Source organism: Ascaphus truei, chromosome 7 (assembly GCF_040206685.1).
Source record: "Ascaphus truei isolate aAscTru1 chromosome 7, aAscTru1.hap1, whole genome shotgun sequence".
NCBI classification, from domain to species: domain Eukaryota; kingdom Metazoa; phylum Chordata; class Amphibia; order Anura; family Ascaphidae; genus Ascaphus; species Ascaphus truei.
The window spans coordinates 98,104,190-98,127,060 of record NC_134489.1 but is presented as its reverse complement, the minus strand read 5'-3'; the positions used below and the strand labels follow the sequence as shown (position 1 = coordinate 98,127,060).

At 49.0% G+C, this 22,871-nt stretch overlaps 1 protein-coding gene across 5 annotated transcripts; it reads left to right on the top strand.

Moving 5' to 3' along the window:
* Positions 1–1,968: 1,968 nt before the first annotated feature.
* On the top strand, positions 1,969–22,871 carry GLB1L (galactosidase beta 1 like). Of its 5 annotated transcripts, none has more exons than XM_075609584.1 (17): positions 1,969–2,092; positions 4,316–4,529; positions 6,620–6,792; positions 7,560–7,710; positions 8,042–8,102; positions 8,828–8,922; positions 9,313–9,493; positions 10,445–10,503; positions 10,794–10,915; positions 11,923–11,963; positions 13,163–13,281; positions 17,249–17,323; positions 17,415–17,504; positions 17,590–17,703; positions 20,557–20,688; positions 21,048–21,266; positions 21,892–22,871. In XM_075609584.1, the coding sequence occupies exons 2-17, from the start codon at positions 4,473–4,475 to the stop codon at positions 22,084–22,086; spliced, it is 1,884 nt and encodes a 627-aa protein (XP_075465699.1). In that variant the 5' UTR covers positions 1,969–2,092; positions 4,316–4,472; the 3' UTR covers positions 22,087–22,871. The 5 variants fall into 5 exon arrangements, with proteins under 5 accessions (XP_075465699.1, XP_075465698.1, XP_075465701.1 ...); XM_075609583.1 differs by lacking the exon at positions 1,969–2,092 and adding an exon at positions 3,942–4,077; XM_075609586.1 differs by lacking the exon at positions 1,969–2,092 and having other exon boundaries at positions 4,137–4,529; positions 6,620–6,884.

The window sequence follows — 22,871 nt, the reverse complement described above, 5'->3', positions numbered from 1 at the left end:
ATGGCGCTATATAAATAAAGACATACAATACAATATATGATGTGGTGGGTTCTGGGGTTAGAGCTGGCTGGGATTGTGTGTTTATTATTTTGCATGTAGTTACATTTCAAATGGCCATCATTACAATTCTTTATAGATGTAGTTTGCACTCACATATTCTTCATTTTTAGTGTTCCAAATTAAGTTACATAGATTTGACTAAATATTTGGTTATTTTTAGCCCTGAAGAATTATGGTTGTGAAAAAATGCAGGCGTTATACATTACTAAATGAAGTGTATTCGCCTTAATAAAAGTAAGTGAGAATGTTGATCTAATTCTCCATTCTTACGGTGCAGAACTTATCACGTGTGCAGTCCCACTTTCCACAATGAGATATGAGGGAAGATGTATTAATGTAAAGAAAGTGCAAATAAAAGAGTGTTTTGACGCATTGCACCACTTTCTGCTCGCATTTGCGTCAAATGTACAACAGTGTTCATTACAGGCATACCCCGGTGTAACGCTGTGCTGCCCGCAGACCAGACCAGTCCCCAGTACTGAGGTTGAAGGGATTATACCACACACCCACAGCAGTGAGGGCGTGCCTGGAGTGTGGTAGGGTGCGTTGCCGGGTCTGGTGAGAGAAGGGTGGTTAGGTACTTGCCGAGTCCGGGGCGCCAGAGGTCCGAGGAGTGAGTCCGTAAGCCATGGGTCGAGGGAAGGAGAGAACAGCGAAGTCGTAATCCGTAGCCGAGTCCAGGGGTCAGAGAGGTACACGTAGTCAGGAGGGAGCCGGGGTCCAGAGTCAGGAAGGGTAGGCAGACGAGCCGAATCAGAATCACGAACTGGAACAGAGAAGAGAGCCAGGCACAGAACTCCAAACAGCACAAGGCTACTAGAAGCTATGCAGAGCGAGGAAGGAGAGGGAGAACTGGGGTATTAAAGGACGGCAGACCAATGGAGGGCAGAGGAGGGGCGGAGGTGTGTCTGGGTAGTTCCAGGGATAGGTTCAGGTGCAGAGGGGAGGAGGAAGCCAGGTGTGTGGCAGGAATGAGAGGCGGAGAGTTCCGCGATGGGCGGTGGGCGGAGCCATCCGTGCAAGGCCGAGGGAAAGGAGGCTGGGTGCGCGCGCCCTGTAAGGCCTGTGCGCGTGACCCAGAAGTGTGGCAACGTGCGCAGACGAAGGCAGAGCAGGCAGTGGCGCACGGCCTGTACGTTTGATGCAAATTGCTGGAAAGAACAGTTTGCGCCACCTCAGAGCTGGCAGATTGTTTTGACCCAAAAGTGATGCAAAGTTGGCTCCATCTTACTACAATCTGTGCATCATGTACAGTAACTCATCCCTAAATCCTCCTATTGTTACTCCCCAAATCTCAAGGTTATGCACACGGTGCAAAACTTGGACCAAAAACCTTGATACATTGAAGCAAGGTGACGCAAGATGAAAATTGCGCAACTTGCATACATTTTGCTCCAAATTTGCTCTGATACACCTCCCCCATAGTCTTAAGAACTGGACACATAAGCCTATATTAAGTTTTGCTAAAGTCCTGTACAGTGATACCATTGCTTTTTAGTGTTACCTCCAACAGTTTCAACCCTACACCACCACTTTAGTCCTTGACCCGTTGCTACACTGTTTGGTCTTCATTATGTCACAAAACACTTCCCATGTGCCATCAATGATACTACGGCTCCCATCTGATACTCTGCCTCTGGGTTATCTTCCTCCTCACGTGAAGTCAATTGCTCTTGTTACTTGTTGACTTCCCAAGGCCCTGCTACATTTTTAACGTTGTCTGTTTATATAGCAAGTGGCACATCAATGTAAGTATAGCTGTTTATAAATGAACACACATGATAATTATATGGTAGCTCTGAGACCTATGTGATTCCAGAACTCACGTTACCATAGTAACAGAATGGCATGCACTCCAGTCATAATACCTCTTTCCAGTCGATTGAGCAGGAGTACGGGACATGTGCACAGCTCACATATCCCCCGAAGAGGAATGTATGCTAAAGGCCAAAGTACATGAGAGAAGAGCAGCAGACTGATAGGTTTAGCTGTCTGTTAGCAAACAGATGCCCACGACTCAAAATGATCTGAGGTAAGGAGAACAAACATGTTCATAATACAACTAGATCATTCCTTCACTGACCACCTGTCTGTGCTACATGATCAAATTAGAAGGACATATTTATGGCCCTCACATCCATCAAATAGCCACGAGTCCTTAACTCAACGCTAAAACGCTACATCTCCATTTTTACAGTACCTTCATCAGTCCCATGCAGAGTAACAGTATTAAGATGTCACAGTGTGCCCAGGTTGAATCGACCACATGTTGGTATCTTTCCTACACATGATCTTAGGGTTTCTAACAGGGTTAAACAAGAGCCGGTCCTCCTCTTATGCGTTGGTCCTAAAAACAGAAGCATGTCCCCAATGTGCATGTCCCCCATGTGCATGTCCCCCATGTGCATGTCCCCAATGTGCATGTCCCCAATGTGCATGTCCCCAATGTGCATGTCCCCCATGTGCATGTCCCCAATGTGCATGTACCCAATGTGCATGTCCCCCATGTGCATGTCCCCAATGTGCATGTCCCCAATGTGCATGTCCCCAATGTGCATGTCCCCAATGTGCATGTCCCCAATGTGCATGTCCCCCATGTGCTTGTCCCCCATGTGCATGTCCCCCATGTGCATGTCCCCCATGTGCATGTCCCCCATGTGCATGTCCCCAATGTGCATGTCCCCAATGTGCATGTCCCCAATGTGCATGTCCCCTTGAAATTCACCTCTGTCATTTGTTATAGGTTTGGATGACGTTGTGCAGATTTCCCTATCATTAAATACTCTCATATTAAGTAGCAATGGTATGTGATTGTTGGTTCAGCCGAAGGAGAAATAATCCAGGCTCACGGTCTTTTCTTGAAGTCGTTTAATCAGCAATGAATTAGTCGTTTCATTGCTGATTAAACGACTTCAAGAAAAGACCGTGTGCCTGGATTATTTCTCCTTCTATGTGATTCATTTGGGATATTTCAGGACAATCCCTCCTATCCGTGAGCACTGGCAGTTGATACCTCTTAGGCTGCGGCCCCGTTGCCTGCGCTGCACGCGCGCTTGAGAGGCAGGCGGCGCGTGCAGCCGAGTCCACCGGTCTGCAGAGAACTGGAGCGGTAAAGACAGGGGGGGAGTGACGGGGGCGCGGCCGTGATGTCACCCGGCAGGTTCGCCTTCATTGGCTGAACCGCCAGGGGGGGACATGGCCTAGCGCTCCGTTGCGACTCCTGCTCTCAATTTTCTTGAGAGCAGGAGTTTCTGTCGGCGCAGCGCGGCGGCCTCCCTCGCAGCGGGCCCGGCCCCATTGTGGGGTGGATCTTGTCCCTGCAGTGTCCGCCACAGCGGGCGCTGCAGTAGCCAGTGGGGACCTGGCCTTATGCTATAGACGATATCTGTGCCAGACAGCTATACTATTATTGGTTCAGCACCCACAAATGTACGTATTATTATCTATTTATCTATTTATAAATGCCAATATATTCTACAAACCAATACTGCGGGCTCGTGAAAGACAATAACACATAGAGGAAGTTTTACATAGATATCATCTAAAACCAGTTCATACAATGGTACAATGGACATGGCGGGTTCTGCTCCAATGAGCTTACAATCTAATAGGAAGGGGAGAGTGAAAACACAAGGTGTAGGGGGAGAGAGGTCGTGAGGTCCTACCAGCTACTCAATGCTCATTTTTTTGTGGTGACAGGAATAGAAAGAATATGACCCGTTTAATTAACCGTAATGCATTTAATTTTCCGTAATGCACTGTTCATCCAGTAGCAAAGAAAACGAGCTAGAAGAAATGATGTGGGTGTAATGTTATTTTTTTGGAGTGCGGCCCTCCCAAACCCTGCAGTTCCTGTTCTGTGCTGCCGACACCTCTTCGATGTGTATGAGGAGTCGCTTCCTTAAAGGGAATTAAAAAAAAAAAATTGGCCTCTTAGATTTGAATCGCTGACGGCCTCCCAGCCTGAGAAACGTTGTCATGCATCGCCAGCCCTTGTGGCAGCCAAGGGTTAAGTAGGTAATGTCATGTGAGCTCACAGACTGCCAACAAATATGTGCTACCTTACTGTAAGGGAATCCACGAGCTCAGCGGTTTGCTGACTGTGCGCCTGTGTTTGCTCTGGTGGTCTCCCACTGGTTACAGGCCCCTTCAGTCATCTGTTTAGCATCTGCGAGCTGGGAGTGAGTCAGGATTTCAGACCTCTAGTCTGAGCAGTCAGGTTAATAATCACATGATTATTTTCTGTCCTGGGCAGGGCTCTTGGTACAAGAATAAGCGAGTGGAAAGAGAGACACACAATTAGGATGTGACAACCGATTCAAGCGAGCACCCCATGCGACCGAGCACTCCTTATCCAGAACCCAGCACCCCATGCCCAGGAACTAGGGCCCAGGGGTTAAAGTGTTGCACCCATGGGGACCGTCCTCCAAGCTGTCCCCATACTGCTCCTGGGCTTTCTGTGTCAGCAGGTAAGTGCCACCCAATAATAATATCTAGCTAATAATATATATTTGTTTCACATATACAGTAGCACTGACAGTGTGTATACAGAATGTTGCAGGTACAAATATCTTACAGTGTAATTATTGGGGGGCAGGGGTTCTCACAGAAAATGGGGAGCGCAGGTGTCCGACTCAGGTGTGTTGCATGAAAGAGAAAAATGTGCTTATAGTGCCACACGGATTCACTGTCAGAATATTTTGAGAGAAGCATCAATCATTCCACTCACATGGCCCAATCAGATTAAAAGCATATCTGAAGATATATTGTTGCAAATGGCTCATCTTCAAACTGAATGGCGCTTCAGAGGTTCCTCCGTTTGACTCTGTCTAGTATGATGTGTGTGTTTAGGATGTCCCAGCTTCAGCACAGGTGACTCAATCAGGGGCTCAGTCAAAGACTGATCCTCCTGTGCTGAAGCAGGGATGAATTGAGCCACCTGCGCTGAATCAGGGATATCCTGAAATCTTGACCTGTAGGGGGGCTTGAGGACAGGAGTTGATCACCCCTCCTTTAGACCAATATGTTCACAAATAGAGAGGGAAGGGATCCATAGACATGGGCATGAAAGAGATGTAGACAGGTGAAGTGATTGCACCAGAAGAGAGAAGAAAAAGATGCTAGACAGCCATCAATGTTACAGTGAAGGGGTCACAGAGACTTTGTAAAAAAGGAAAACATTGTATACACAGCTGAAACAGTAACAGCCGCCCCCTGCTTCAGCGCTATTAAAATTGCCCAGCACTTAGTCAAAGCGCTAATAAAAATAATGGTAACAGTGTAATGATTGAAAAGAGACTAATTCTATTGCAGTTATGTGTTCATATCCTTGGGCTATATAGCCAGTGGCTCACGTTGGAGCACCATACAGCTTTTTGTGACTAATACTATTGCAGAAAACGGGGAGAATCACCTCTGGGGCCTCATTTTCAGAATATTATTATTGTACAAAAAAAAGAACACAATTTTTATATAAAATAAACAAATAAATAAAGTGGTTCTTTCTCCAGGACCCGTCCCCGTCCCCGTTGATCACCGCTGTCAGTGATTTTGTGTAGTGAGGCAATGATCATGTTCAGAGCTCAGTGAGTAAAGACACAGACTGGCACTGAGTTTGCCGCTAGGGGAACCTGGTTCAATTCCTGGTGTCGGCTCCTTCTGACCTTGTGCAAGTCACTTTATCTCCCTGTGCCTCAGGCACCAACAACATAGATTGTAAGCTCCACGGGGCAGGGACCTCAGCCTGCAAAATGTCTCTGTAAAGCACTACGTAAAACTAGCAGCGCTATACAAGTACATGCTATTATTATTATTGTTAAAAAGGGGCCTGAACCTACTATCACGTAGACCAGGGGTGGGCAACTCCCGTTCTCAAGGGCCACCAACAGGTCAGGTTTTAAGTATATCCCTGCTTCAGCACAGGTGGCTCAATCAGACAGAGGTTGGGCCACCTCTGCTGATGCAGGGATACCCTAAAAACCTGACCTGTTGTTGGCCCTTGAGAACTGGAGTATCCCACACGTGTAGAATTCTACCTGTACCCTCTAACACATTATTACAGTGCAGGAGAGGCCAAGAACACACTGAGAAAGGGTTAACTGCAGTTGTACTATACAGGGGGGGGGAATGTTTCATACCTTTCCCCTGAAGTTATATAACGTGATGTTTTAGGGACGTGTCCTGCTCTTGCATTTGTAATCCCCTATTGCTATTGTTGATGAAAGCAGTCACAGCGTGGCACTGTAATGTGGCAATGTGTTTGCAACTGTGGTCCAACAGGAAAACTCACACTAATGTCAGTACCCCATAAGACAGGGGTCCTACACTCCAGTCTTCAAGACCTCCCAACAGGTCAGCTTTTAAGGGTATCCCAGCTTCAGCTCAGGTAGCTCCATCAGTCCCTGCTTCAGCACAGGTGGCTCGGATTGAGCCACCTGCGCCGAAGATGGGATATCCTTGAAACCTGACCTGTTGGAGGGGGTCCTGAGGACTGGAGTTGAGAACTCCAGCCACAAGGGCTATTTTTGTTGTCGTTGACCCCTTCTTTTTCACTCCGCAGGCCGGGGCGGGGGGGCGATCTTTCGCAATCGACCTTGACCAAAACTGTTTTCAGAAGGACGGGGAATGTTTCCGCTACATTTCGGGGAGCATCCACTACTTCCGCATCCAACCAGCCTACTGGAAGGACCGGCTCATGAAGATGTATATGACTGGGTTAAATGCTGTTCAGGTGTAAGAGGCCCATCTGTTAACCTTCCCATCCCCTGGAGATCCACTTCTCGTCCCTGTCATTCCTTGCTGACACCAGTGGGTGAAGTGTTATGGTACTGGAGAGTGTTGGGTACCACTATTTTCTTTTGCCGCTCCCAGATTACCACTATTTCTTTATGTCCACATTTACAATCTGGCGTTTGTTTTAAATAAAAAAAAAGTTAATTCTTTTTGAAAGCCTCATCATGTTCTATTTTAACAATGGAATCTTTTTAAAATACAATCGAAAGAGCGTTGGCTTAAAATTTAAACAATCTCGATCTTTTTTAAATCAGACACAGTACGACCACTTTTTTAATGGCACTTCGAACACTGGCTGATTCACCTCTTGGGCTCAGAACATCTCAGAACATCTCTCATCCCGCTCATTCCTCATCTACCACAAGGGTGGCAAACTCCAGTCCTCAAATGCCAACAACAGGTCAGGTTTTAAGGATATCCCAGCTTCAGCACAGGTGGCTCAATCAGTGGCTCAGTCAATGACTGAACCACCTGTGCTGAAGCATGGATATCCTTAAACCCTGACCTGTTGGTGGCCCTTGATGACTGGAGTTGGCCACTTCTGATCTACCATAACACATCAACCACTGTCTGAACCCTCTGCTGTACCCAAATATTGCCGGCACCCCCTGGTTCCTCCTATTACACCCAGTGTTAGCCCTCTCTCCCATTATTTCCAGTAATGAATGGTGACCTAGTGACTAAAAGTTTAACCATTTTTCCTCCAGGTACATTCCCTGGAACTTCCACGAGCCGCTGCCCGGTGTGTATAATTTCAAGGGTGACCGTGATCTCGATCAGTTTCTGGACCTGACAAAAGCAATTGGGCTTCTGGTCATCCTGAGACCTGGGCCCTACATCTGTGCAGAATGGGACATGGTGAGAGACTGTCACTCAATGCACGTGTCGATTGCTGTGTGTTTCACATAATATACCTGTCAACCATCAACCTCCTTTATAAGGACAACATATGTGCAGTAGGAGCAACTCCCATTCTTATGATTCATTTAAATTCAAACCCTGTCTCAAAACACTGCATCAGAAAGAAAGTTAGTGGAACCCTATATTAAGTTTACCTTTAATAGTAAGAGCACAGTATGTCAACACTTCTCTTGTGTGCGATGACCTTTATGAACGTCTAACTAAAGTTTTGATTGACAAGTCTTCAGTTGTTGGCTGGTTCTCCCCTCATGTTGTTATCTGCTGTCAGGGGGGACTCCCGGCCTGGCTGCTGAACAAGAAGGATATATCTCTGCGCACGTCAGACCCAGGTACAGAAGGACCTCTATTGATGCTCTTCAACTTCCAGATTGAGGGGAGCTGAGTCAGACGCAGTTATCGCTGTGTGTGACTAGAGATTTCTTCGAGAGGTCTTTTCTCGATGTACAGGTAGTCCTCGCTATCCAAGGTTTCACTTTACAACGAATGGCATATCTGACGTTGCGTTATCCAACGCTCACCGCCACTGATTAACACGGGACTCACTTTACAACGGTTTCACCATCCAACGCTACTTCCAGAACGGATTCCGTTGGATAACCGAGGACTGCCTGTAATATGTAATCACTGTGTATGGTTAGAGGTGACACTAGTAACGTATTCATATGGTCACAACTATTTACATAGGTCTCTATGTAATGTCAGTCTGCACTATCATTAGTATCAGTATCAATATGCAGTATCATTAGTATCAGTATCAGTATGCAGTATCATTAGTATCAGTATCAGTATGCAGTATCAGTATCAGTATGCAGTATCATTAGTATCAGTATCAGTATGCAGTATCATTAGTATCAGTATCAGTATGCAGTATCATTGCAGTTTAATGAAGCAATCTCCAGGTATTGTTCCACTGTAGCCGTCTCCTTTTAGATGTGGTTAGAAGTTACCTGACAATATCTACATAGTATCGAAGTAATCACTAACTCATGTTTCTAAAGTGGGATCTATAGATATGGTAACCAGTTACCTGACTAATCACTCCGCACACTTTCAGATTACCTGAATGCTGTTGATTCCTGGCTCTCTGTTCTGCTTCCCAAAATGCGTCCACGTTTGTATAGCAACGGAGGAAACATAATTAGCGTCCAGGTGATCTCTGACTCCACCGCTTTAAATCTGTCCCACATGTCTCGTTTTTATCTAACTTGCTATTTCATCACCTCTTCCCCTTAACCCAATGGTGCTCAACTCCAGTCCTCAAGCCCCCCAACAAGTCAGGTTTTCAGGATATCCCTGCTTCAGCACAGGTGGCTCGGAGACTGAGTCAATCGAAGACTGAGCCTCTTATTGAGCCACCTGTGCTGAAGCAGGGAGTGATTGAGCCACCTGTGCTAAAGCTGGGTTATCCTGAAAACCTGACCTGTTGGTGGAGCTTGAGGACTGGAGTTGAGCCCCCCCCCCTGCCTTAACCCCTTTATCGCTGATCACTTCCTTGGTTTCCTTTTTTCTGACTCCCCCCTCGCTTGTCGCCTCCTGCAGGTGGAGAACGAGTATGGCAGTCACCTGGCCTGTGACCACAGATACATGCGCCATCTTCACATCAAGTTCCGCCTCTACCTAGGGGTGGAGGTCGTACTTTTCACCACCGATGGCAATTCGGACAAGGAACTCCAGTGCGGAAGCCTGGAGGGAATATACCCCACTGTGGACTTTGGACCAGGTGAGAAGAGGGGTGCGTGGGAAGCCTGGGAATCTGGCCTGCAAAGCTAATTACTGAGGTTACCATGACAGCTGCTTGAGTACGAAGTCACTGAGTATCCTCTGAGTATCCTCTCAGTATCCTTGGAAAGGATTCTGCATTTAATAAATGAAACTACATTTTTGGCGGTTATGGTACCTTCATCACAAGCCATGAAAAAACAAGTGTACCGTGAAAATAAAGGTTTACACGGCCAAGCACCTTCATTTTGAAATTGATAGTTTGAGCCGAGTTTTACTGGTATGTTTCTTCTTATCTATGAAATGGGCAACATAGATTTCAAAGATCAGGACCTGTTTGCCCTGTAGAATTAGGGTTGCCATGTGGCTTCTCCAAAAATGCTGGACACAATGGTGAAAGGTGCGACGTGCTTGACACACACACACACACCTCTCTCACCGCTCCATGCTGTTTCCTTCTCTCGTCGGCCCCACCCCCCCAGGCTCCTTCTGATTGGCCGCATTACCCAGCAGCAGCAAATCTGGATGGAGGAAGCTGCCCAGCTTCCTAGCAACAGCCCTGCTCTGGGAAATCCCGCGGAGCCCCAAGCCGGTCAGGTCACTATGTCCAGAGAGGTAATACTGGACACATACATGTCCAGTATTACCTCTCATTTTTTACTGGATAGTGTCCACAGACAGGACAGTTCGGTTCAGTACTGGACACCCATGTGCTTCCCTTTTCTGTGGCAGACCTGCAGTGTACGTCCTTACCTCTGTTCATTGTAATGGAAGCCTGGAAAACACTGTTCTGTTATTCCAGTTGTGCAGAGGTTGGTTTAATATTACAGGTGAGTGGGTGTTGGAGGGTGTGTGTGTATTTAAAGGGCGGCGGGTATATCCTGCAGTGTGAGGGGCAGGACGATCCGTGCTGCAGGAAAATATCTGACACTTTTTTTCTACTTCATTCCAGTGCCCAATGTGACAAAAGCGTTTGAACCTCTGCGCAGAATACAACCCAATGGACCTCTGGTACTGTGAATATCCCTGCACATTCCCCCTCCCCCCACTGTTGTTCTATCATAGGGGTTGGCAAACTCCAGTCCGCAAGACCCCCCAACAGGTCAAAGACTGAGTCACTGATTGAGACACCTGTGCTGAAGCAGGGATATCATGAAAACCTGACCTGTTGTGGGGTCTTGAGGACTGAAGTTAACTGTACTGTTCTGTTGCTCAATTATGGCCTTTTCCCCTTTACCCCACAACAGTCCCTGGGGCCACTGCTTTCTCCCACCTCCTACTTGTCGTCCCCCCTCTTACAGGTAAACTCGGAGTATTACACAGGCTGGCTGGATTACTGGGGGGACAAACACTCCACAAGCAGCTCTGAGGCAGTGAGCCAGAGCCTGCTGGACATTCTGAAGACTGGAGCCAATGTCAATATGTGAGCAGCCCTGATATCCAAGTAGGATGTGGTGGTTTCAGATGTCAACAGGAAGTGGGGGGGAGGAGGAAAGACAGCAATGGGGTAAAGGTATAGAGGCGAGACAATAGCAAATAAAGTTGTAGGTGAAGGTTAGGGTTACTAGGTGGTTTCTCCAAAAATACTGGACACAATGATGGTAGGTGTGAGGCACTCGCGACACACACCTCTCACCTCTCCATGCTGTTTCCTCCTTTCCTTGGCCCCACCCCTAGGCTCCTGACACCTCCTCCTGATTGGCTGCATTACCCAGCAGCAGCCAATCGGGATGGAGGAAGCTGCCCAGCCCCCTATCAGTAGCCCTGCTCTCTCCCTGCTCGGGGAAATCCCGCGGCCCCCCAAGCCGGTCAGGTCACTATGTCCTGAGAGGTAATACTGGTATACACATACATGTCCAGTATTATCCCTCATTTTTTACTGGGTTGTGTGTCCAAATACAGGACAGTTCGGTTCAATACCGGACACCTGGCAACCCTAAGGTAGGTGAGTACAAAGGTACATATATTGCCGGCAGTAGAGATTAGTAGAAGGAATTAGTAAATGCATAGGGGCTGTTAGATGTAGATAGTGACAGATGTAGATCAGGGGCGGCTCAAGGGCCACTAAAAGGCCAGGTATTAGGGATATCCCTGCTTCAGCACAGGTGGCTCATTCTGACTGAGCCACCTGTGCCGAAGCAGGGATATCCTTCAAACCTAACCTGTTAGTGGCCCTTTAGGACTCCAGTTGGCCACACCCTTAGCTAGAGGTTATTGGTAAATTGAGGCTAGATGCAGGCGGGTCAGGGCGAGGGGTAAACATATCAGCAGCAGGGGAAGAGATTAGTGGTCAGTTGAGTGTCAGAGGCAGGTGGGTTGATATTAGAGTATAGGTATCACCTACATATACGGCAGATAAATGTGGGGGGCCGGCAGCTGTGGGACGTCAGGCGTCGGGGTCTTTCACATTTCTCTCTTGCTGTCTTTCAGGTACATGTTGGAAGGAGGCACCAATTTTGGGTACTGGAACGGTAAGAGAGGACGGCGGGAGCGGGAGGGAAACGGTATGAGTAGGGTGGGGTGGGTGAGAAGGAGAGCGCAAAGCGTGCGAGAGAGGAGGGGGACAGTATAAAGCAAAGAGAGACAAGTGAAAGAGGAGGGCCCTGTGGGCAGAGATGTTTGAGTGTCACAGCGTCCAGCCTGGTGTTACAATGTCCCTGTAACTTCCACACGTCCCAGGAACTAGTTCCCAAATGACACATCGTGGTGAACTGCAGCTTAAGGCTACGGCCGCGGTCACTGGGTGCACGCCGGAGCGTCTGGCGGCGCGTGCACCGGTTTAAGCCGCGATCTGCGGTTCTAGGGGTAGCGATGGGACGCGCGTCTCGAGTAGAGCAGGGGGAGGCGTGGCGGGGGAGCGAGCATGACGTCACGCGGCTTGTTCGCCCTTATTGGCTAAACCGCCGCTGTGACGTGGCCAACGCTCGGGCGCCGAGCGCAAAAGGTAAAAATCTTGTCTTTTTGGCAAAGGCGGTCGCGCATCACACTTTGTGCGCGCGTGCACACACGGCGACTGGGGCCTGCCCCACAGAGGGCCGTACTTTGTGCGCAGCGGGCACACCGTCGCGCACGCAGCCGCGGCCACTGGGGACAAAGCGTAAGAGGCTCAGGAGGGCTGGAAATGACTGAGATCCATCTTCTCAACATAATAATAAATATCAGCAGTAACCTGGAGAACTGACTCTCTTAGCATCATATGAAATATATCGGCGAGCAAATTATTGTTAAACAATATCACTAACAAAACAAGTGTAAGGCGCTTAATGGTGCTACTTGTATACAGCAGGAGTGGCCAACCCCGGTCCTCAAAGGCCACCAACAAGTTAGGTTTCAAGAATATCCCTGCTTCAGCACAGGTGGCTCAGTCAGACTGAGCTACCGATTGAGCCACCTGTGCTGAAGCAGGGAATTATTGAGCCACTTGTGCTGAAGCAAGGACTGATTGAGCCATCTGTGCTGAAGCTGGGAATGATTAAGCCACCTGTGCTGAAGCAGGGATATCCTTAAAACCTGACCTTTTGGTGGCCCTTGTTGACTGGAGTTGGCCACTCCTGCCCTACAGTATATTCAATATGTGGTATGCCTCACTGGTGCTGGGGGGGGGGGGGGGGAGAGAGAGAGAGGCTGCTGGAAAAGGGAGACAGGATGTAACTTGTTCATGTCCCCCCAGGGGCTGACTTCAAGAAAATGTACAAACCGGTTACAACGAGCTACGACTATGACGCCCCCCTGACGGAGGCCGGGGACCCCACGGAAAAATTGCTAGCGCTGCGCACTGTGATCAGCAAGGTGACCCCTGCCACGCTCCCCCCTGTCACGCTCCCGCACTACACTCCCACATACAGACCCCACAGAGAAACAGCTCACCAGAAGGGGTTGTAAGGAATCTTAGCAAATACTTAAGTCACAGAGCGGTCTTTGTCTGAATATACAAAGCTATATTTGCTTATCATGAAAAGCTAGTGTAAATCAATAGAAGCTAGGATCTAAAGTCATATCTTTACCCCGATAGGTTTCATGCCCTCGAATCAATGTAACGGAAAAGTGGTCAGTGAGATCATTTTTGTATTTCTGATTAGGGACTCGAACAGTGTTTTTCAACCTTTTTTTGGTTAAGGAACCGTATAATTATATTGTGAAATGCTGCAGAACCCCAATCCTCTCTAATAGCGCGTCTGATATCAGATACATTGTAAGGAACCCCAACCCTCTCTAATAGCGCGTCTGAGATCAGATGCATTGTAAGGCACCCCAACCCTCTCTAATAATGTGTCTGATATCAGATACATTGTAAGGAACCCCAACCCTCTCTAATAGCGCGTCTGAGATCAGATGCATTGTAAGGAACCCCAACCCTCTCTAATAGCGTATTTGAGATCAGATGCATTGTCCATTCTTCTGTTTTTGGTACAATTTCCAAATGACCTTAAAATTGTAGGGAACTTTTTAGGGATGCCCGTGAACTCCCCGCCTTATCTCCCCCCCAAACCCCCCTACCCCCACTAAGATCATGTAGCTTTTCCGGATAAGCCTTAGGTTGTAGATCAGGGCTGCGCAAATTCCTGCGCTGCTCTCCCCCTGCCTGCACCTCCCTAAAATACACACCCACTGCCTCTCGCCCCATACACTGAATCCCCGACGTCAAGGTATGATAGCATGGCACACAGTTCTGTGATGAGCAAAGTGACAGCACAGTGTGCTGCAGTCCCATAGGTAATTCCCCCCACAAACAAACACACAGCCTGGCCCCCACACTAAAACCCTACACTTGGTCAACTTGGTGCTTCAAGCCAGTCTCTTCCCAGTCACAATCAGCCTCTTCCCAGTCACAATCAGCCTCTTCCCAGTCACAATCAGCCTCTTCCCAGACACAATCAGCCTCTTCCCGGTCACAATCAGCCTCTTCCCAGTCACAATCAGCCTCTTCCCAGACACAATCAGCCTCTTCCCGGTCACAATCAGCCTCTTCCCAGTCACAATCAGCCTCTTCCCAGACACAATCAGCCTCTTCCCGGTCACAATCAGCCTCTTCCCAGACACAATCAGCCTCTTCCCAGTCACAATCAGCCTCTTCCCAGTCACAATCAGCCTCTTCCCACACACATACAGCCTCTTCCCAGACACTTGCAGCCTCTTCCCAGACACTTGCAGCCTCTTCCCTGTCACAATCAGCCTCTTCCCAGGCACATGCAGCCTCTTCCCAGACACAATCAGCCTCTTCCCAGTCACAATCAGCCTCTTCCCAGACACAATCAGCCTCTTCCCGGTCACAATCAGCCTCTTCCCGGTCACAATCAGCCTCTTCCCAGACACAATCAGCCTCTTCCCGGTCACAATCAGCCTCTTCCCGGTCACAATCAGCCTCTTCCCAGTCACAATCAGCCTCTTCCCAGTCACAATCAGCCTCTTCCCAGACACATACAGCCTCTTCCCAGACACTTGCAGCCTCTTCCCAGACACTTGCAGCCTCTTCCCAGTCACAATCAGCCTCTTCCCAGGCACATGCAGCCTCTTCCCAGACACAATCAGCCTCTTCCCAGTCACAATCAGCCTCTTCCCAGACACAATCAGCCTCTTCCCGGTCACAATCAGCCTCTTCCCGGTCACAATCAGCCTCTTCCCAGACACAATCAGCCTCTTCCCGGTCACAATCAGCCTCTTCCCGGTCACAATCAGCCTCTTCCCAGTCACAATCAGCCTCTTCCCAGTCACAATCAGCCTCTTCCCAGACACATACAGCCTCTTCCCAGACACTTGCAGCCTCTTCCCAGACACTTGCAGCCTCTTCCCAGACACTTGCAGCCTCTTCCCAGTCACAATCAGCCTCTTCCCAGGCACATGCAGCCTCTTCCCAGACACATACAGCCTCTTCCCAGTCACAATCAGCCTCTTCCCAGACACATGCAGCCTCTTCACAGACACATGCAGCCTCTTCACAGACACAATCAGTCTCTTCCCAGTCACATGCAGCCTCTTCCCAGTCACATGCAGCCTCTTCCCAGTCACATGCAGCCTCTTCCCAGACACAATCAGCCTCTTCCCAGACACAATCAGCCTCTTCCCGGTCACAATCAGCCTCTTCCCAGACACATGCAGCCTCTTCCCAGTCACATGCAGCCTCTTCCCGGTCACAATCAGCCTCTTCCCAGACACAATCAGCCTCTTCCCAGTCACATGCAGCCTCTTCCCAGGCACATGCAGCCTCTTCCCGGTCACAATCAGCCTCTTCCCAGACACAATCAGCCTCTTCCCAGTCACATGCAGCCTCTTCCCAGACACATGCAGCCTCTTCCCAGTCACATGCAGCCTCTTCCCAGACACAATCAGCCTCTTCCCAGTCACAATCAGCCTCTTCCCAGACACATGCAGCCTCTTCCCAGGCACATGCAGCCTCTTCCCGGTCACAATCAGCCTCTTCCCAGACACAATCAGCCTCTTCCCGGTCACAATCAGCCTCTTCCCAGACACAATCAGCCTCTTCCTGGTCACAATCAGCCTCTTCCCAGACACAATCAGCCTCTTCCCAGTCACATGCAGCCTCTTCCCAGACACAATCAGCCTCTTCCCAGTCACAATCAGCCTCTTCCCAGACACATGCAGCCTCTTCCCAGACACAATCAGCCTCTTCCCAGACACATGCAGCCTCTTCCCAGTCACAATCAGCCTCTTCCCAGACACAATCAGCCTCTTCCCAGTCACATGCAGCCTCTTCCCGGTCACAATCAGCCTCTTCCCAGACACAATCAGCCTCTTCCTGGTCACAATCAGCCTCTTCCCAGTCACAATCAGCCTCTTCCCAGACACTTGCAGCCTCTTCCCAGACACTTGCAGCCTCTTCCCAGTCACAATCAGCCTCTTCCCAGTCACATGCAGCCTCTTCCCAGACACATGCAGCCTTTTCCCAGACACATGCAGCCTCTTCCCAGTCACATGCAGCCTCTTCCCAGTCACATGCAGCCTCTTCCCAGACACAATCAGCCTCTTCCCGGTCACAATCAGCCTCTTCCCAGACACATGCAGCCTCTTCCCAGTCACATGCAGCCTCTTCCCGGTCACAATCAGCCTCTTCCCAGACACAATCAGCCTCTTCCTGGTCACAATCAGCCTCTTCCCAGACACAATCAGCCTCTTCCTGTTCACAATCAGCCTCTTCCCGGTCACAATCAGCCTCTTCCCAGACACAATCAGCCTCTTCCCAGTCACATGCAGCCTCTTCCCAGACACAATCAGCCTCTTCCCAGTCACAATCAGCCTCTTCCCAGACACATGCAGCCTCTTCCCAGTCACAATCAGCCTCTTCCCAGACACATGCAGCCTCTTCCCAGACACATGCAGCCTCTTCCCAGACACATGCAGCCTCTTCCCAGGCACATGCAGCCTCTTCCCAGACACATGCAGCCTCTTCCCAGTCACATGCAGCCTCTTCCCATTTAAAACAGAGAAGCAATATATTCTGCAATCACATAGCTGACTACTCACAAGCACAACCTCATACCTCACTGAGATCCACACATGGGTTAGCAAGATACCTTTTCCCTTTCATCTACCTCTGCCCACACACATTGAAAACTGGTTAAACTGTGCACCGCATCCACATAGGTAAATCCCTTCCACCCAATAACGCTCTGCCTTCTCCTCCATCCTGTGACCAATGGAGAGACAGCACTGCATACTGACATCACCCCCGACCCCTGAACCAGTGGTCACACACCATCCAAAATGACATTTCCCCATACTCCTGTGTTTTTTTCTGTAGTTTCAGCCGGTGCCGCTGGGGCCAATCCCTCCCCCCACTCCGAAATATTACTACGGATTTGTCACCTTGGAGAGGGTGAGGTCTGTGTGTGTATCCTGTGACAATACCTGAGTACCATTGCCACCAGTATCAGCACTAACCTCTCTTGCTCTGATTCGTCCTTCAGGTGGGGGATCTTTTGGATCTCCTTGATGTTTTCTCTCCAGGATCCCCCATTGTGACCCAGTACCCCCTCACGTTCGAGGAAGTAGAACAGGTGACCTCTTCGCAGGTGTTTTCCCGTATCTTGGCTGATTTGATGCGCCTCCATTATATATGACTCTGGTCTTTGTCTCCCTCAGTATTTTGGATTTGTGCTGTACCGGACCCGCCTGCCGTGGGACATTCCCATCGCCACGCCTCTTCTGTCCCCCCTCAATGGTGTCCATGACCGAGCGTATGTTATGGTTGGTGGGGTAAGGAAGAGTCACGCTCTTCAGAATTGACCACACAATATTTCTGTTTTTTACCCCCTCCCCTATTTTTAGATGTAACTTCTCTCTTTCTGCTTTGACTACAGCCACCTACAATTTAGATTTTCACAACCTATTTGATTACATGATAGAATAGTGTTGAGTGGGAGTGAACTGGGTATTGAATTGTCTACAAAGGTGTTTTGTCTTGACATGGGGGCTCAATTTCAGTCCTCAAGCCCCCTCCCCCAACAGATCAGGTTTTCAGAATATCCCAGCTTCAGCACAGGTGGCTCAATCAAAGGCTCAGTTGAAGATTGAGCCTCTGATTCAGCCACCTGTGCTGAAGCAGGGGCTGATTGAGCCACCTGTTCTGATGCAGGGATATCCTGAAAACCAGGCTTGTTGGGGGGGGCCTTAATGAGTAGAATTGAGCACCTCTGGATTAACACCTTTAAGTAAACATGGCCCTGAGTAAGTTGAAAATGAGAGAGAAAGAGAGAAAGGCTCCCGCTTAGTACAGTATATCCTAGTGCTGGAGAACAGTCCGAGTCAAAGAGAGAATTCCTTTTCTTCTGCGGAACCGCAGAATGTACCAGCGGCTGCAGAACCTGAACCATTGGGTGCAGAGGGAGAAAGGGGGTGGCCCGGGATTAAAGGGGTTACACCCCATTTGACCATCCCCTGACCTCACCCAGGAGTCAAAGGGTTAACTGGGCTAAGACCCAGAACGGTGATTTAACCCCTGTAATGACATGTACATGTGTATTCCCCTGTTTTCCCTGTTTTATTGTAACATCTGGTCTGCAGCACACACACACTGGGATCCATCCGGGAGCACAAGGGTTAATAGTTGTATAGTGATTATAGCCCTTTGTGTAACTTTCCCGCCTTTTCAGGCACCATTTTGCAGGCTCCCATAGGCCGCCATTGGGACTCCATGTCTTTCAATGGCGAATCTTGCTGTTTTGGCCCTGTTTCCGGAGAAGACCAGCAGATGGCGTCCGAGAGGGAGAGCGGCGGTTTCCCATTGAAAGTCAATGGGCTCATTGACTTCAATGGAGAAATCCTCGAGAGAGCTTTCCAGGAACGAGTTGGCTGCCGTCCAAACCGCTTAACCGCAAAGCGGATACATTTTCAATAGGAGAGCTTTGATCACTTACAAGTCAAGTTCAACGACAAGTGGCGTGGGAATAAACAGTTCTAGGGCCCCTAGGAATAAAATTCTTTCTGTCCCTAGTTCCTAGACCTCCCCCCACTCGACCACAACCGGGTCCCCGTATCCTGGACCCCCGATAAGGGTCGAACCAAGAAGAGCGGGCCGCGCAATAGGTTCCAATGGCGGCGGCAGAAACAGCTCAGGAAAACGGCTAAGTGTCAAATGCTGAATTTTGGTATTCCATAGCTCCGGTTCCGGAGGGCCCAGAGAGTCAGGGTTTGGGGTATCTGTAGCCACTGCTCCGGCATCGCTGCAGAACCATCCTTGACCCTCTTGGACCAACCCGACAGAGTATGGACCCCCTTGAAAGTTCGGGATTTCTCCCATAGACATTAATGGCGGCCAAACCCCATTGACCGGCTACGGCGGAAAACTCCCATTGACTTCAACGGCGGCATCGCCCCGTTGAAAGTCTATGGCGGGGATTCCCATAGCCGCCAATGGCGGCGGTTTGCCATTGAAAGTCTATGGTGGCGGAACCCGTTGTTTTCAATGGGGATTTAGTGAAAAACCGTGATTTAATTTACAGCGGAGATTTGTGTATTAAAATGTAAAACGGCTTTAAGTGTATTTGTGTATCTCCAGTTTCCCAGGTCGTAGCAGGTCGCAAATTGGACCATAGGGTGTCCCAGTTCCGGCATTGAGAACTGGGAAGTTTGGACCTGCTGGACCCAAAGGAACCGGATATTTTAATATGTTCATGTTTTATCCAACATACTGTATTCCGAGATATGGGTAAAACTCAGAGGAAATTCCTTTGCATACCAGGGTAGCATATGGCCAGAAAAGCGACCCAATGTCTAGGGCCTGAGTATGTTTCAAAGGATTTTGTCACCTCCACTGTTTGCATGGGGGTGGAGACTACTCAAACCAGAGCAGTCTTCAAGTGTTCCATTCCACACCTCACAACAAAGGATTTCCTGCCAGGTACTCCATTTGGTAGACTAGCTGGCATTCCTGATATAGAGGAGGGGTTACAGAAATGGGACCCCCGAGCTCTACTACGCATGTACCAACTAGCCGGGGGGCATGGGTCGAAAAGTGTTCCCACGTTAACTACTGGCTAGAGTTAATTGAAAACCAATCCACGGTACTCAATGTTAAGGATAGGGCACAAAAGGTTTATAAACCGATGTCCACCCTGTATCCTTTGTCTTCAATTTATCATCTGAATGCTACCTGATTGCGAGAGAATTGCTATGCTATATACTTCTCATGCCCCAACCCCAAAGTAAGTGTACTTCTTGTTTGTTACTGTATTATTCGTGTGTACACCTATCCTAAGGAATAAAATCACTTTATTATATCTAAGACTCGTCCCAGTTCAGACCCAGTGATAAATATATATCATCTGTTATATATATTTATGTGTAACCTGTAATACCTGTGACAGGCTATCGTCACATTGGGTTCACTACATATTTTGCTGCCTTCTATGTTCTGTGTTGTCCAGATGAAGGGACCAACAAGTTAACTTTAGCATATAATAAAACTAAAGCACTTTATTTGACTGGGAACTGGTTTAGTGAATCCTTATCCGTGATGCTATATAACACCGGTTGCCTGCCCAGCATGCAGGTTATTTAACCTGGATACTCTCGCTTCAGAGTCATTGTGCCCACGTGTCTCTGATACAGGACTTTTACGGTGTGCTGGAGAGAGACCGTGTGGCAGAGATCAAGGTGACCGGGAGTGCCGGAGACTGTCTGGACATCGTGGTGGAGAACATGGGGAGAATTAACTTTGGGGCCAACTTCAGTGATTTCAAGGTGAAGGCTGAAAATGGGAACCACAAGAGGGGGTGGGTAGCAGTGGGAGAGACTCCTAACCCCTTGGCTGCCGGGGTGGCCAATTCTAATCCTCAAGGGCCACCAACAGGTATTCAGAATATCCCTGCTTATGCAAAGGTGGCTCAATCAGTGGCTCGATCACAAGTGATCGCTTGTGTAGTGACCACATGACCGCAATCTTTGGCTGATGTCAGAAACCGGTCCAATCGGATAATCTCTTCACAACCCCATGCGGGGGTGAGCGATAAGCCTGAGTGTGCATCTATGTGGATGTGATGCTGCTTCCAATCCATGTAATACTACACTATACCAGACTTTCTTTTGCTTCCTCCCATCAGGGATTGGTGTTCAACTTGACCCTTGGGACAGACATCCTGAGAGACTGGCTGATTTATCCCTTGAACTTGGACACTCCGATTGCGGAGGGCTGGCCCCAGGAACAAAACAGCATAGAGATTCCAGCGAAGAAGAGCAACAGGGGACCTGCCTTCTACAGTGGCACATTCAGGCCACATGCCCAGGGAGACACATATATCAAACTGCCGCAGTGGACAAAGGTAATAAGCCAAATCACCCCCAGCCTGGCCTTGCAGAGGTTATTATGATGAGAAATAATGCAGTATAAGAAGGGAGGACGAGTGGCTCAGTGAGTATAAACACTGACTGTAAATATTGACACTGTTTCAAGGGAACCTGGATCAATTCCCACGGTCAGCTCCTTGTGACCTTGGGCAAGTCATTTTATCTCCCTGTGCACCAAAATTATAGATTGTAAGCTCATCTGGGCATGGACAGCGTAAACCTGCGTATGGCGCACTATGCTGTATTTGTGAGGCGCTTTGAGTCCCTTTGGGGAAAAAGTATATATTTGTAACCCCTTTGCTGCCAGAAAGGGCGTGTGATGCACAGCTACCGTCACAATATGTGTTAGATAACGCCTATCACTCCATAAAGCCACAACCCATATTGCTACTAGCTGCAGTAAAGCAAAAAGCAGAGCAAAGTTCGCTGATACCCTGGGGGCACGTTCATTAGTGTGTGATAGCTGTGATTGCACGCTAACTGCTACTCAAGTCAATGTTTGTGCAAAGGTGCATGTTGAAAATGACTTTCTCTGTGTCCAGTTAATGTGGACAGCCGCCCTTGTGGAGCATTACATTGATCCTTCTGTTTCTTCTTCAGGGTCAGGTATGGATAAACGGCTTTAACTTAGGCCGGTACTGGCCAGCCCGAGGGCCACAGGTCACGCTCTACGTCCCGGGCAGCATCCTTAACGCCTTTGAATCCAACAACATCACTGTGCTGGAACTGGAAGAGGCTCCGGTTCAGTCTTTAGTGCTGCTTATGGACCAGCCCATCATAAATGGGACCACATAGGGGTATGACGAAGACCACCCTCAGTGCACGTAGGAAGGGTGGTGGAGGCTTGATACAGCTATATAACAACTAAAGAAAGGGACCTCTAGGTCCACATTCACTGACCAAACCGTGGTAAATGTTACAGATGAACAGCTTCCGTTTCTTGATTAATCAGTAGTATGCTTTCGCTCCCCAAGAACAGGCGCTCTGAGGTCTAAAGGCTGCGTCCATACAGCCTTCGCCATGTGAAGCGGGTGCAGTTTCAGGCCATGCTAGACGCGCCGTCGGGGGGCGTGTCTGTGACGTCACGGAGCTGGTTCGCCCTCACTGAGCGAACCGCTCACGTGACCTGCCCGTCGCGCCAAGAAATCAGTTTCAACTGATTCCTCGCGCAAAGCGCGCCCCCTCCTGCTGCCGCCCGCGGTCTTCGGCAGCATGGACGAACCCTAATGCACGCCCACCGCGGCAAGCCAAGCCCTCCAATAAGTTAGGGGTTTGTAATGCAAGAAGTGCTACATCTTCTGTAGCCCTGCACTCACATCTGGAGCATCCACTGAGACTGCACAAAGAGTCTGTAAACGCCCTGGGCCAAAACACGGGTTCAACAACAATTTAACCCCTTCAGAATCAGAGCGGGCTGTGAGCGAGACGTTGCAGGCCTCTCCAACACTGAATCGGTTAAAGATTACATCAATCCTAGATTGAGCCATTCAGACGGGTTCTGATTTTGTGACACAGGAATCTCTGCTCCCGCATGTTCTGTAAGTGGCCATTCTGAATAAATCCATAGAGAAAAAAAAACA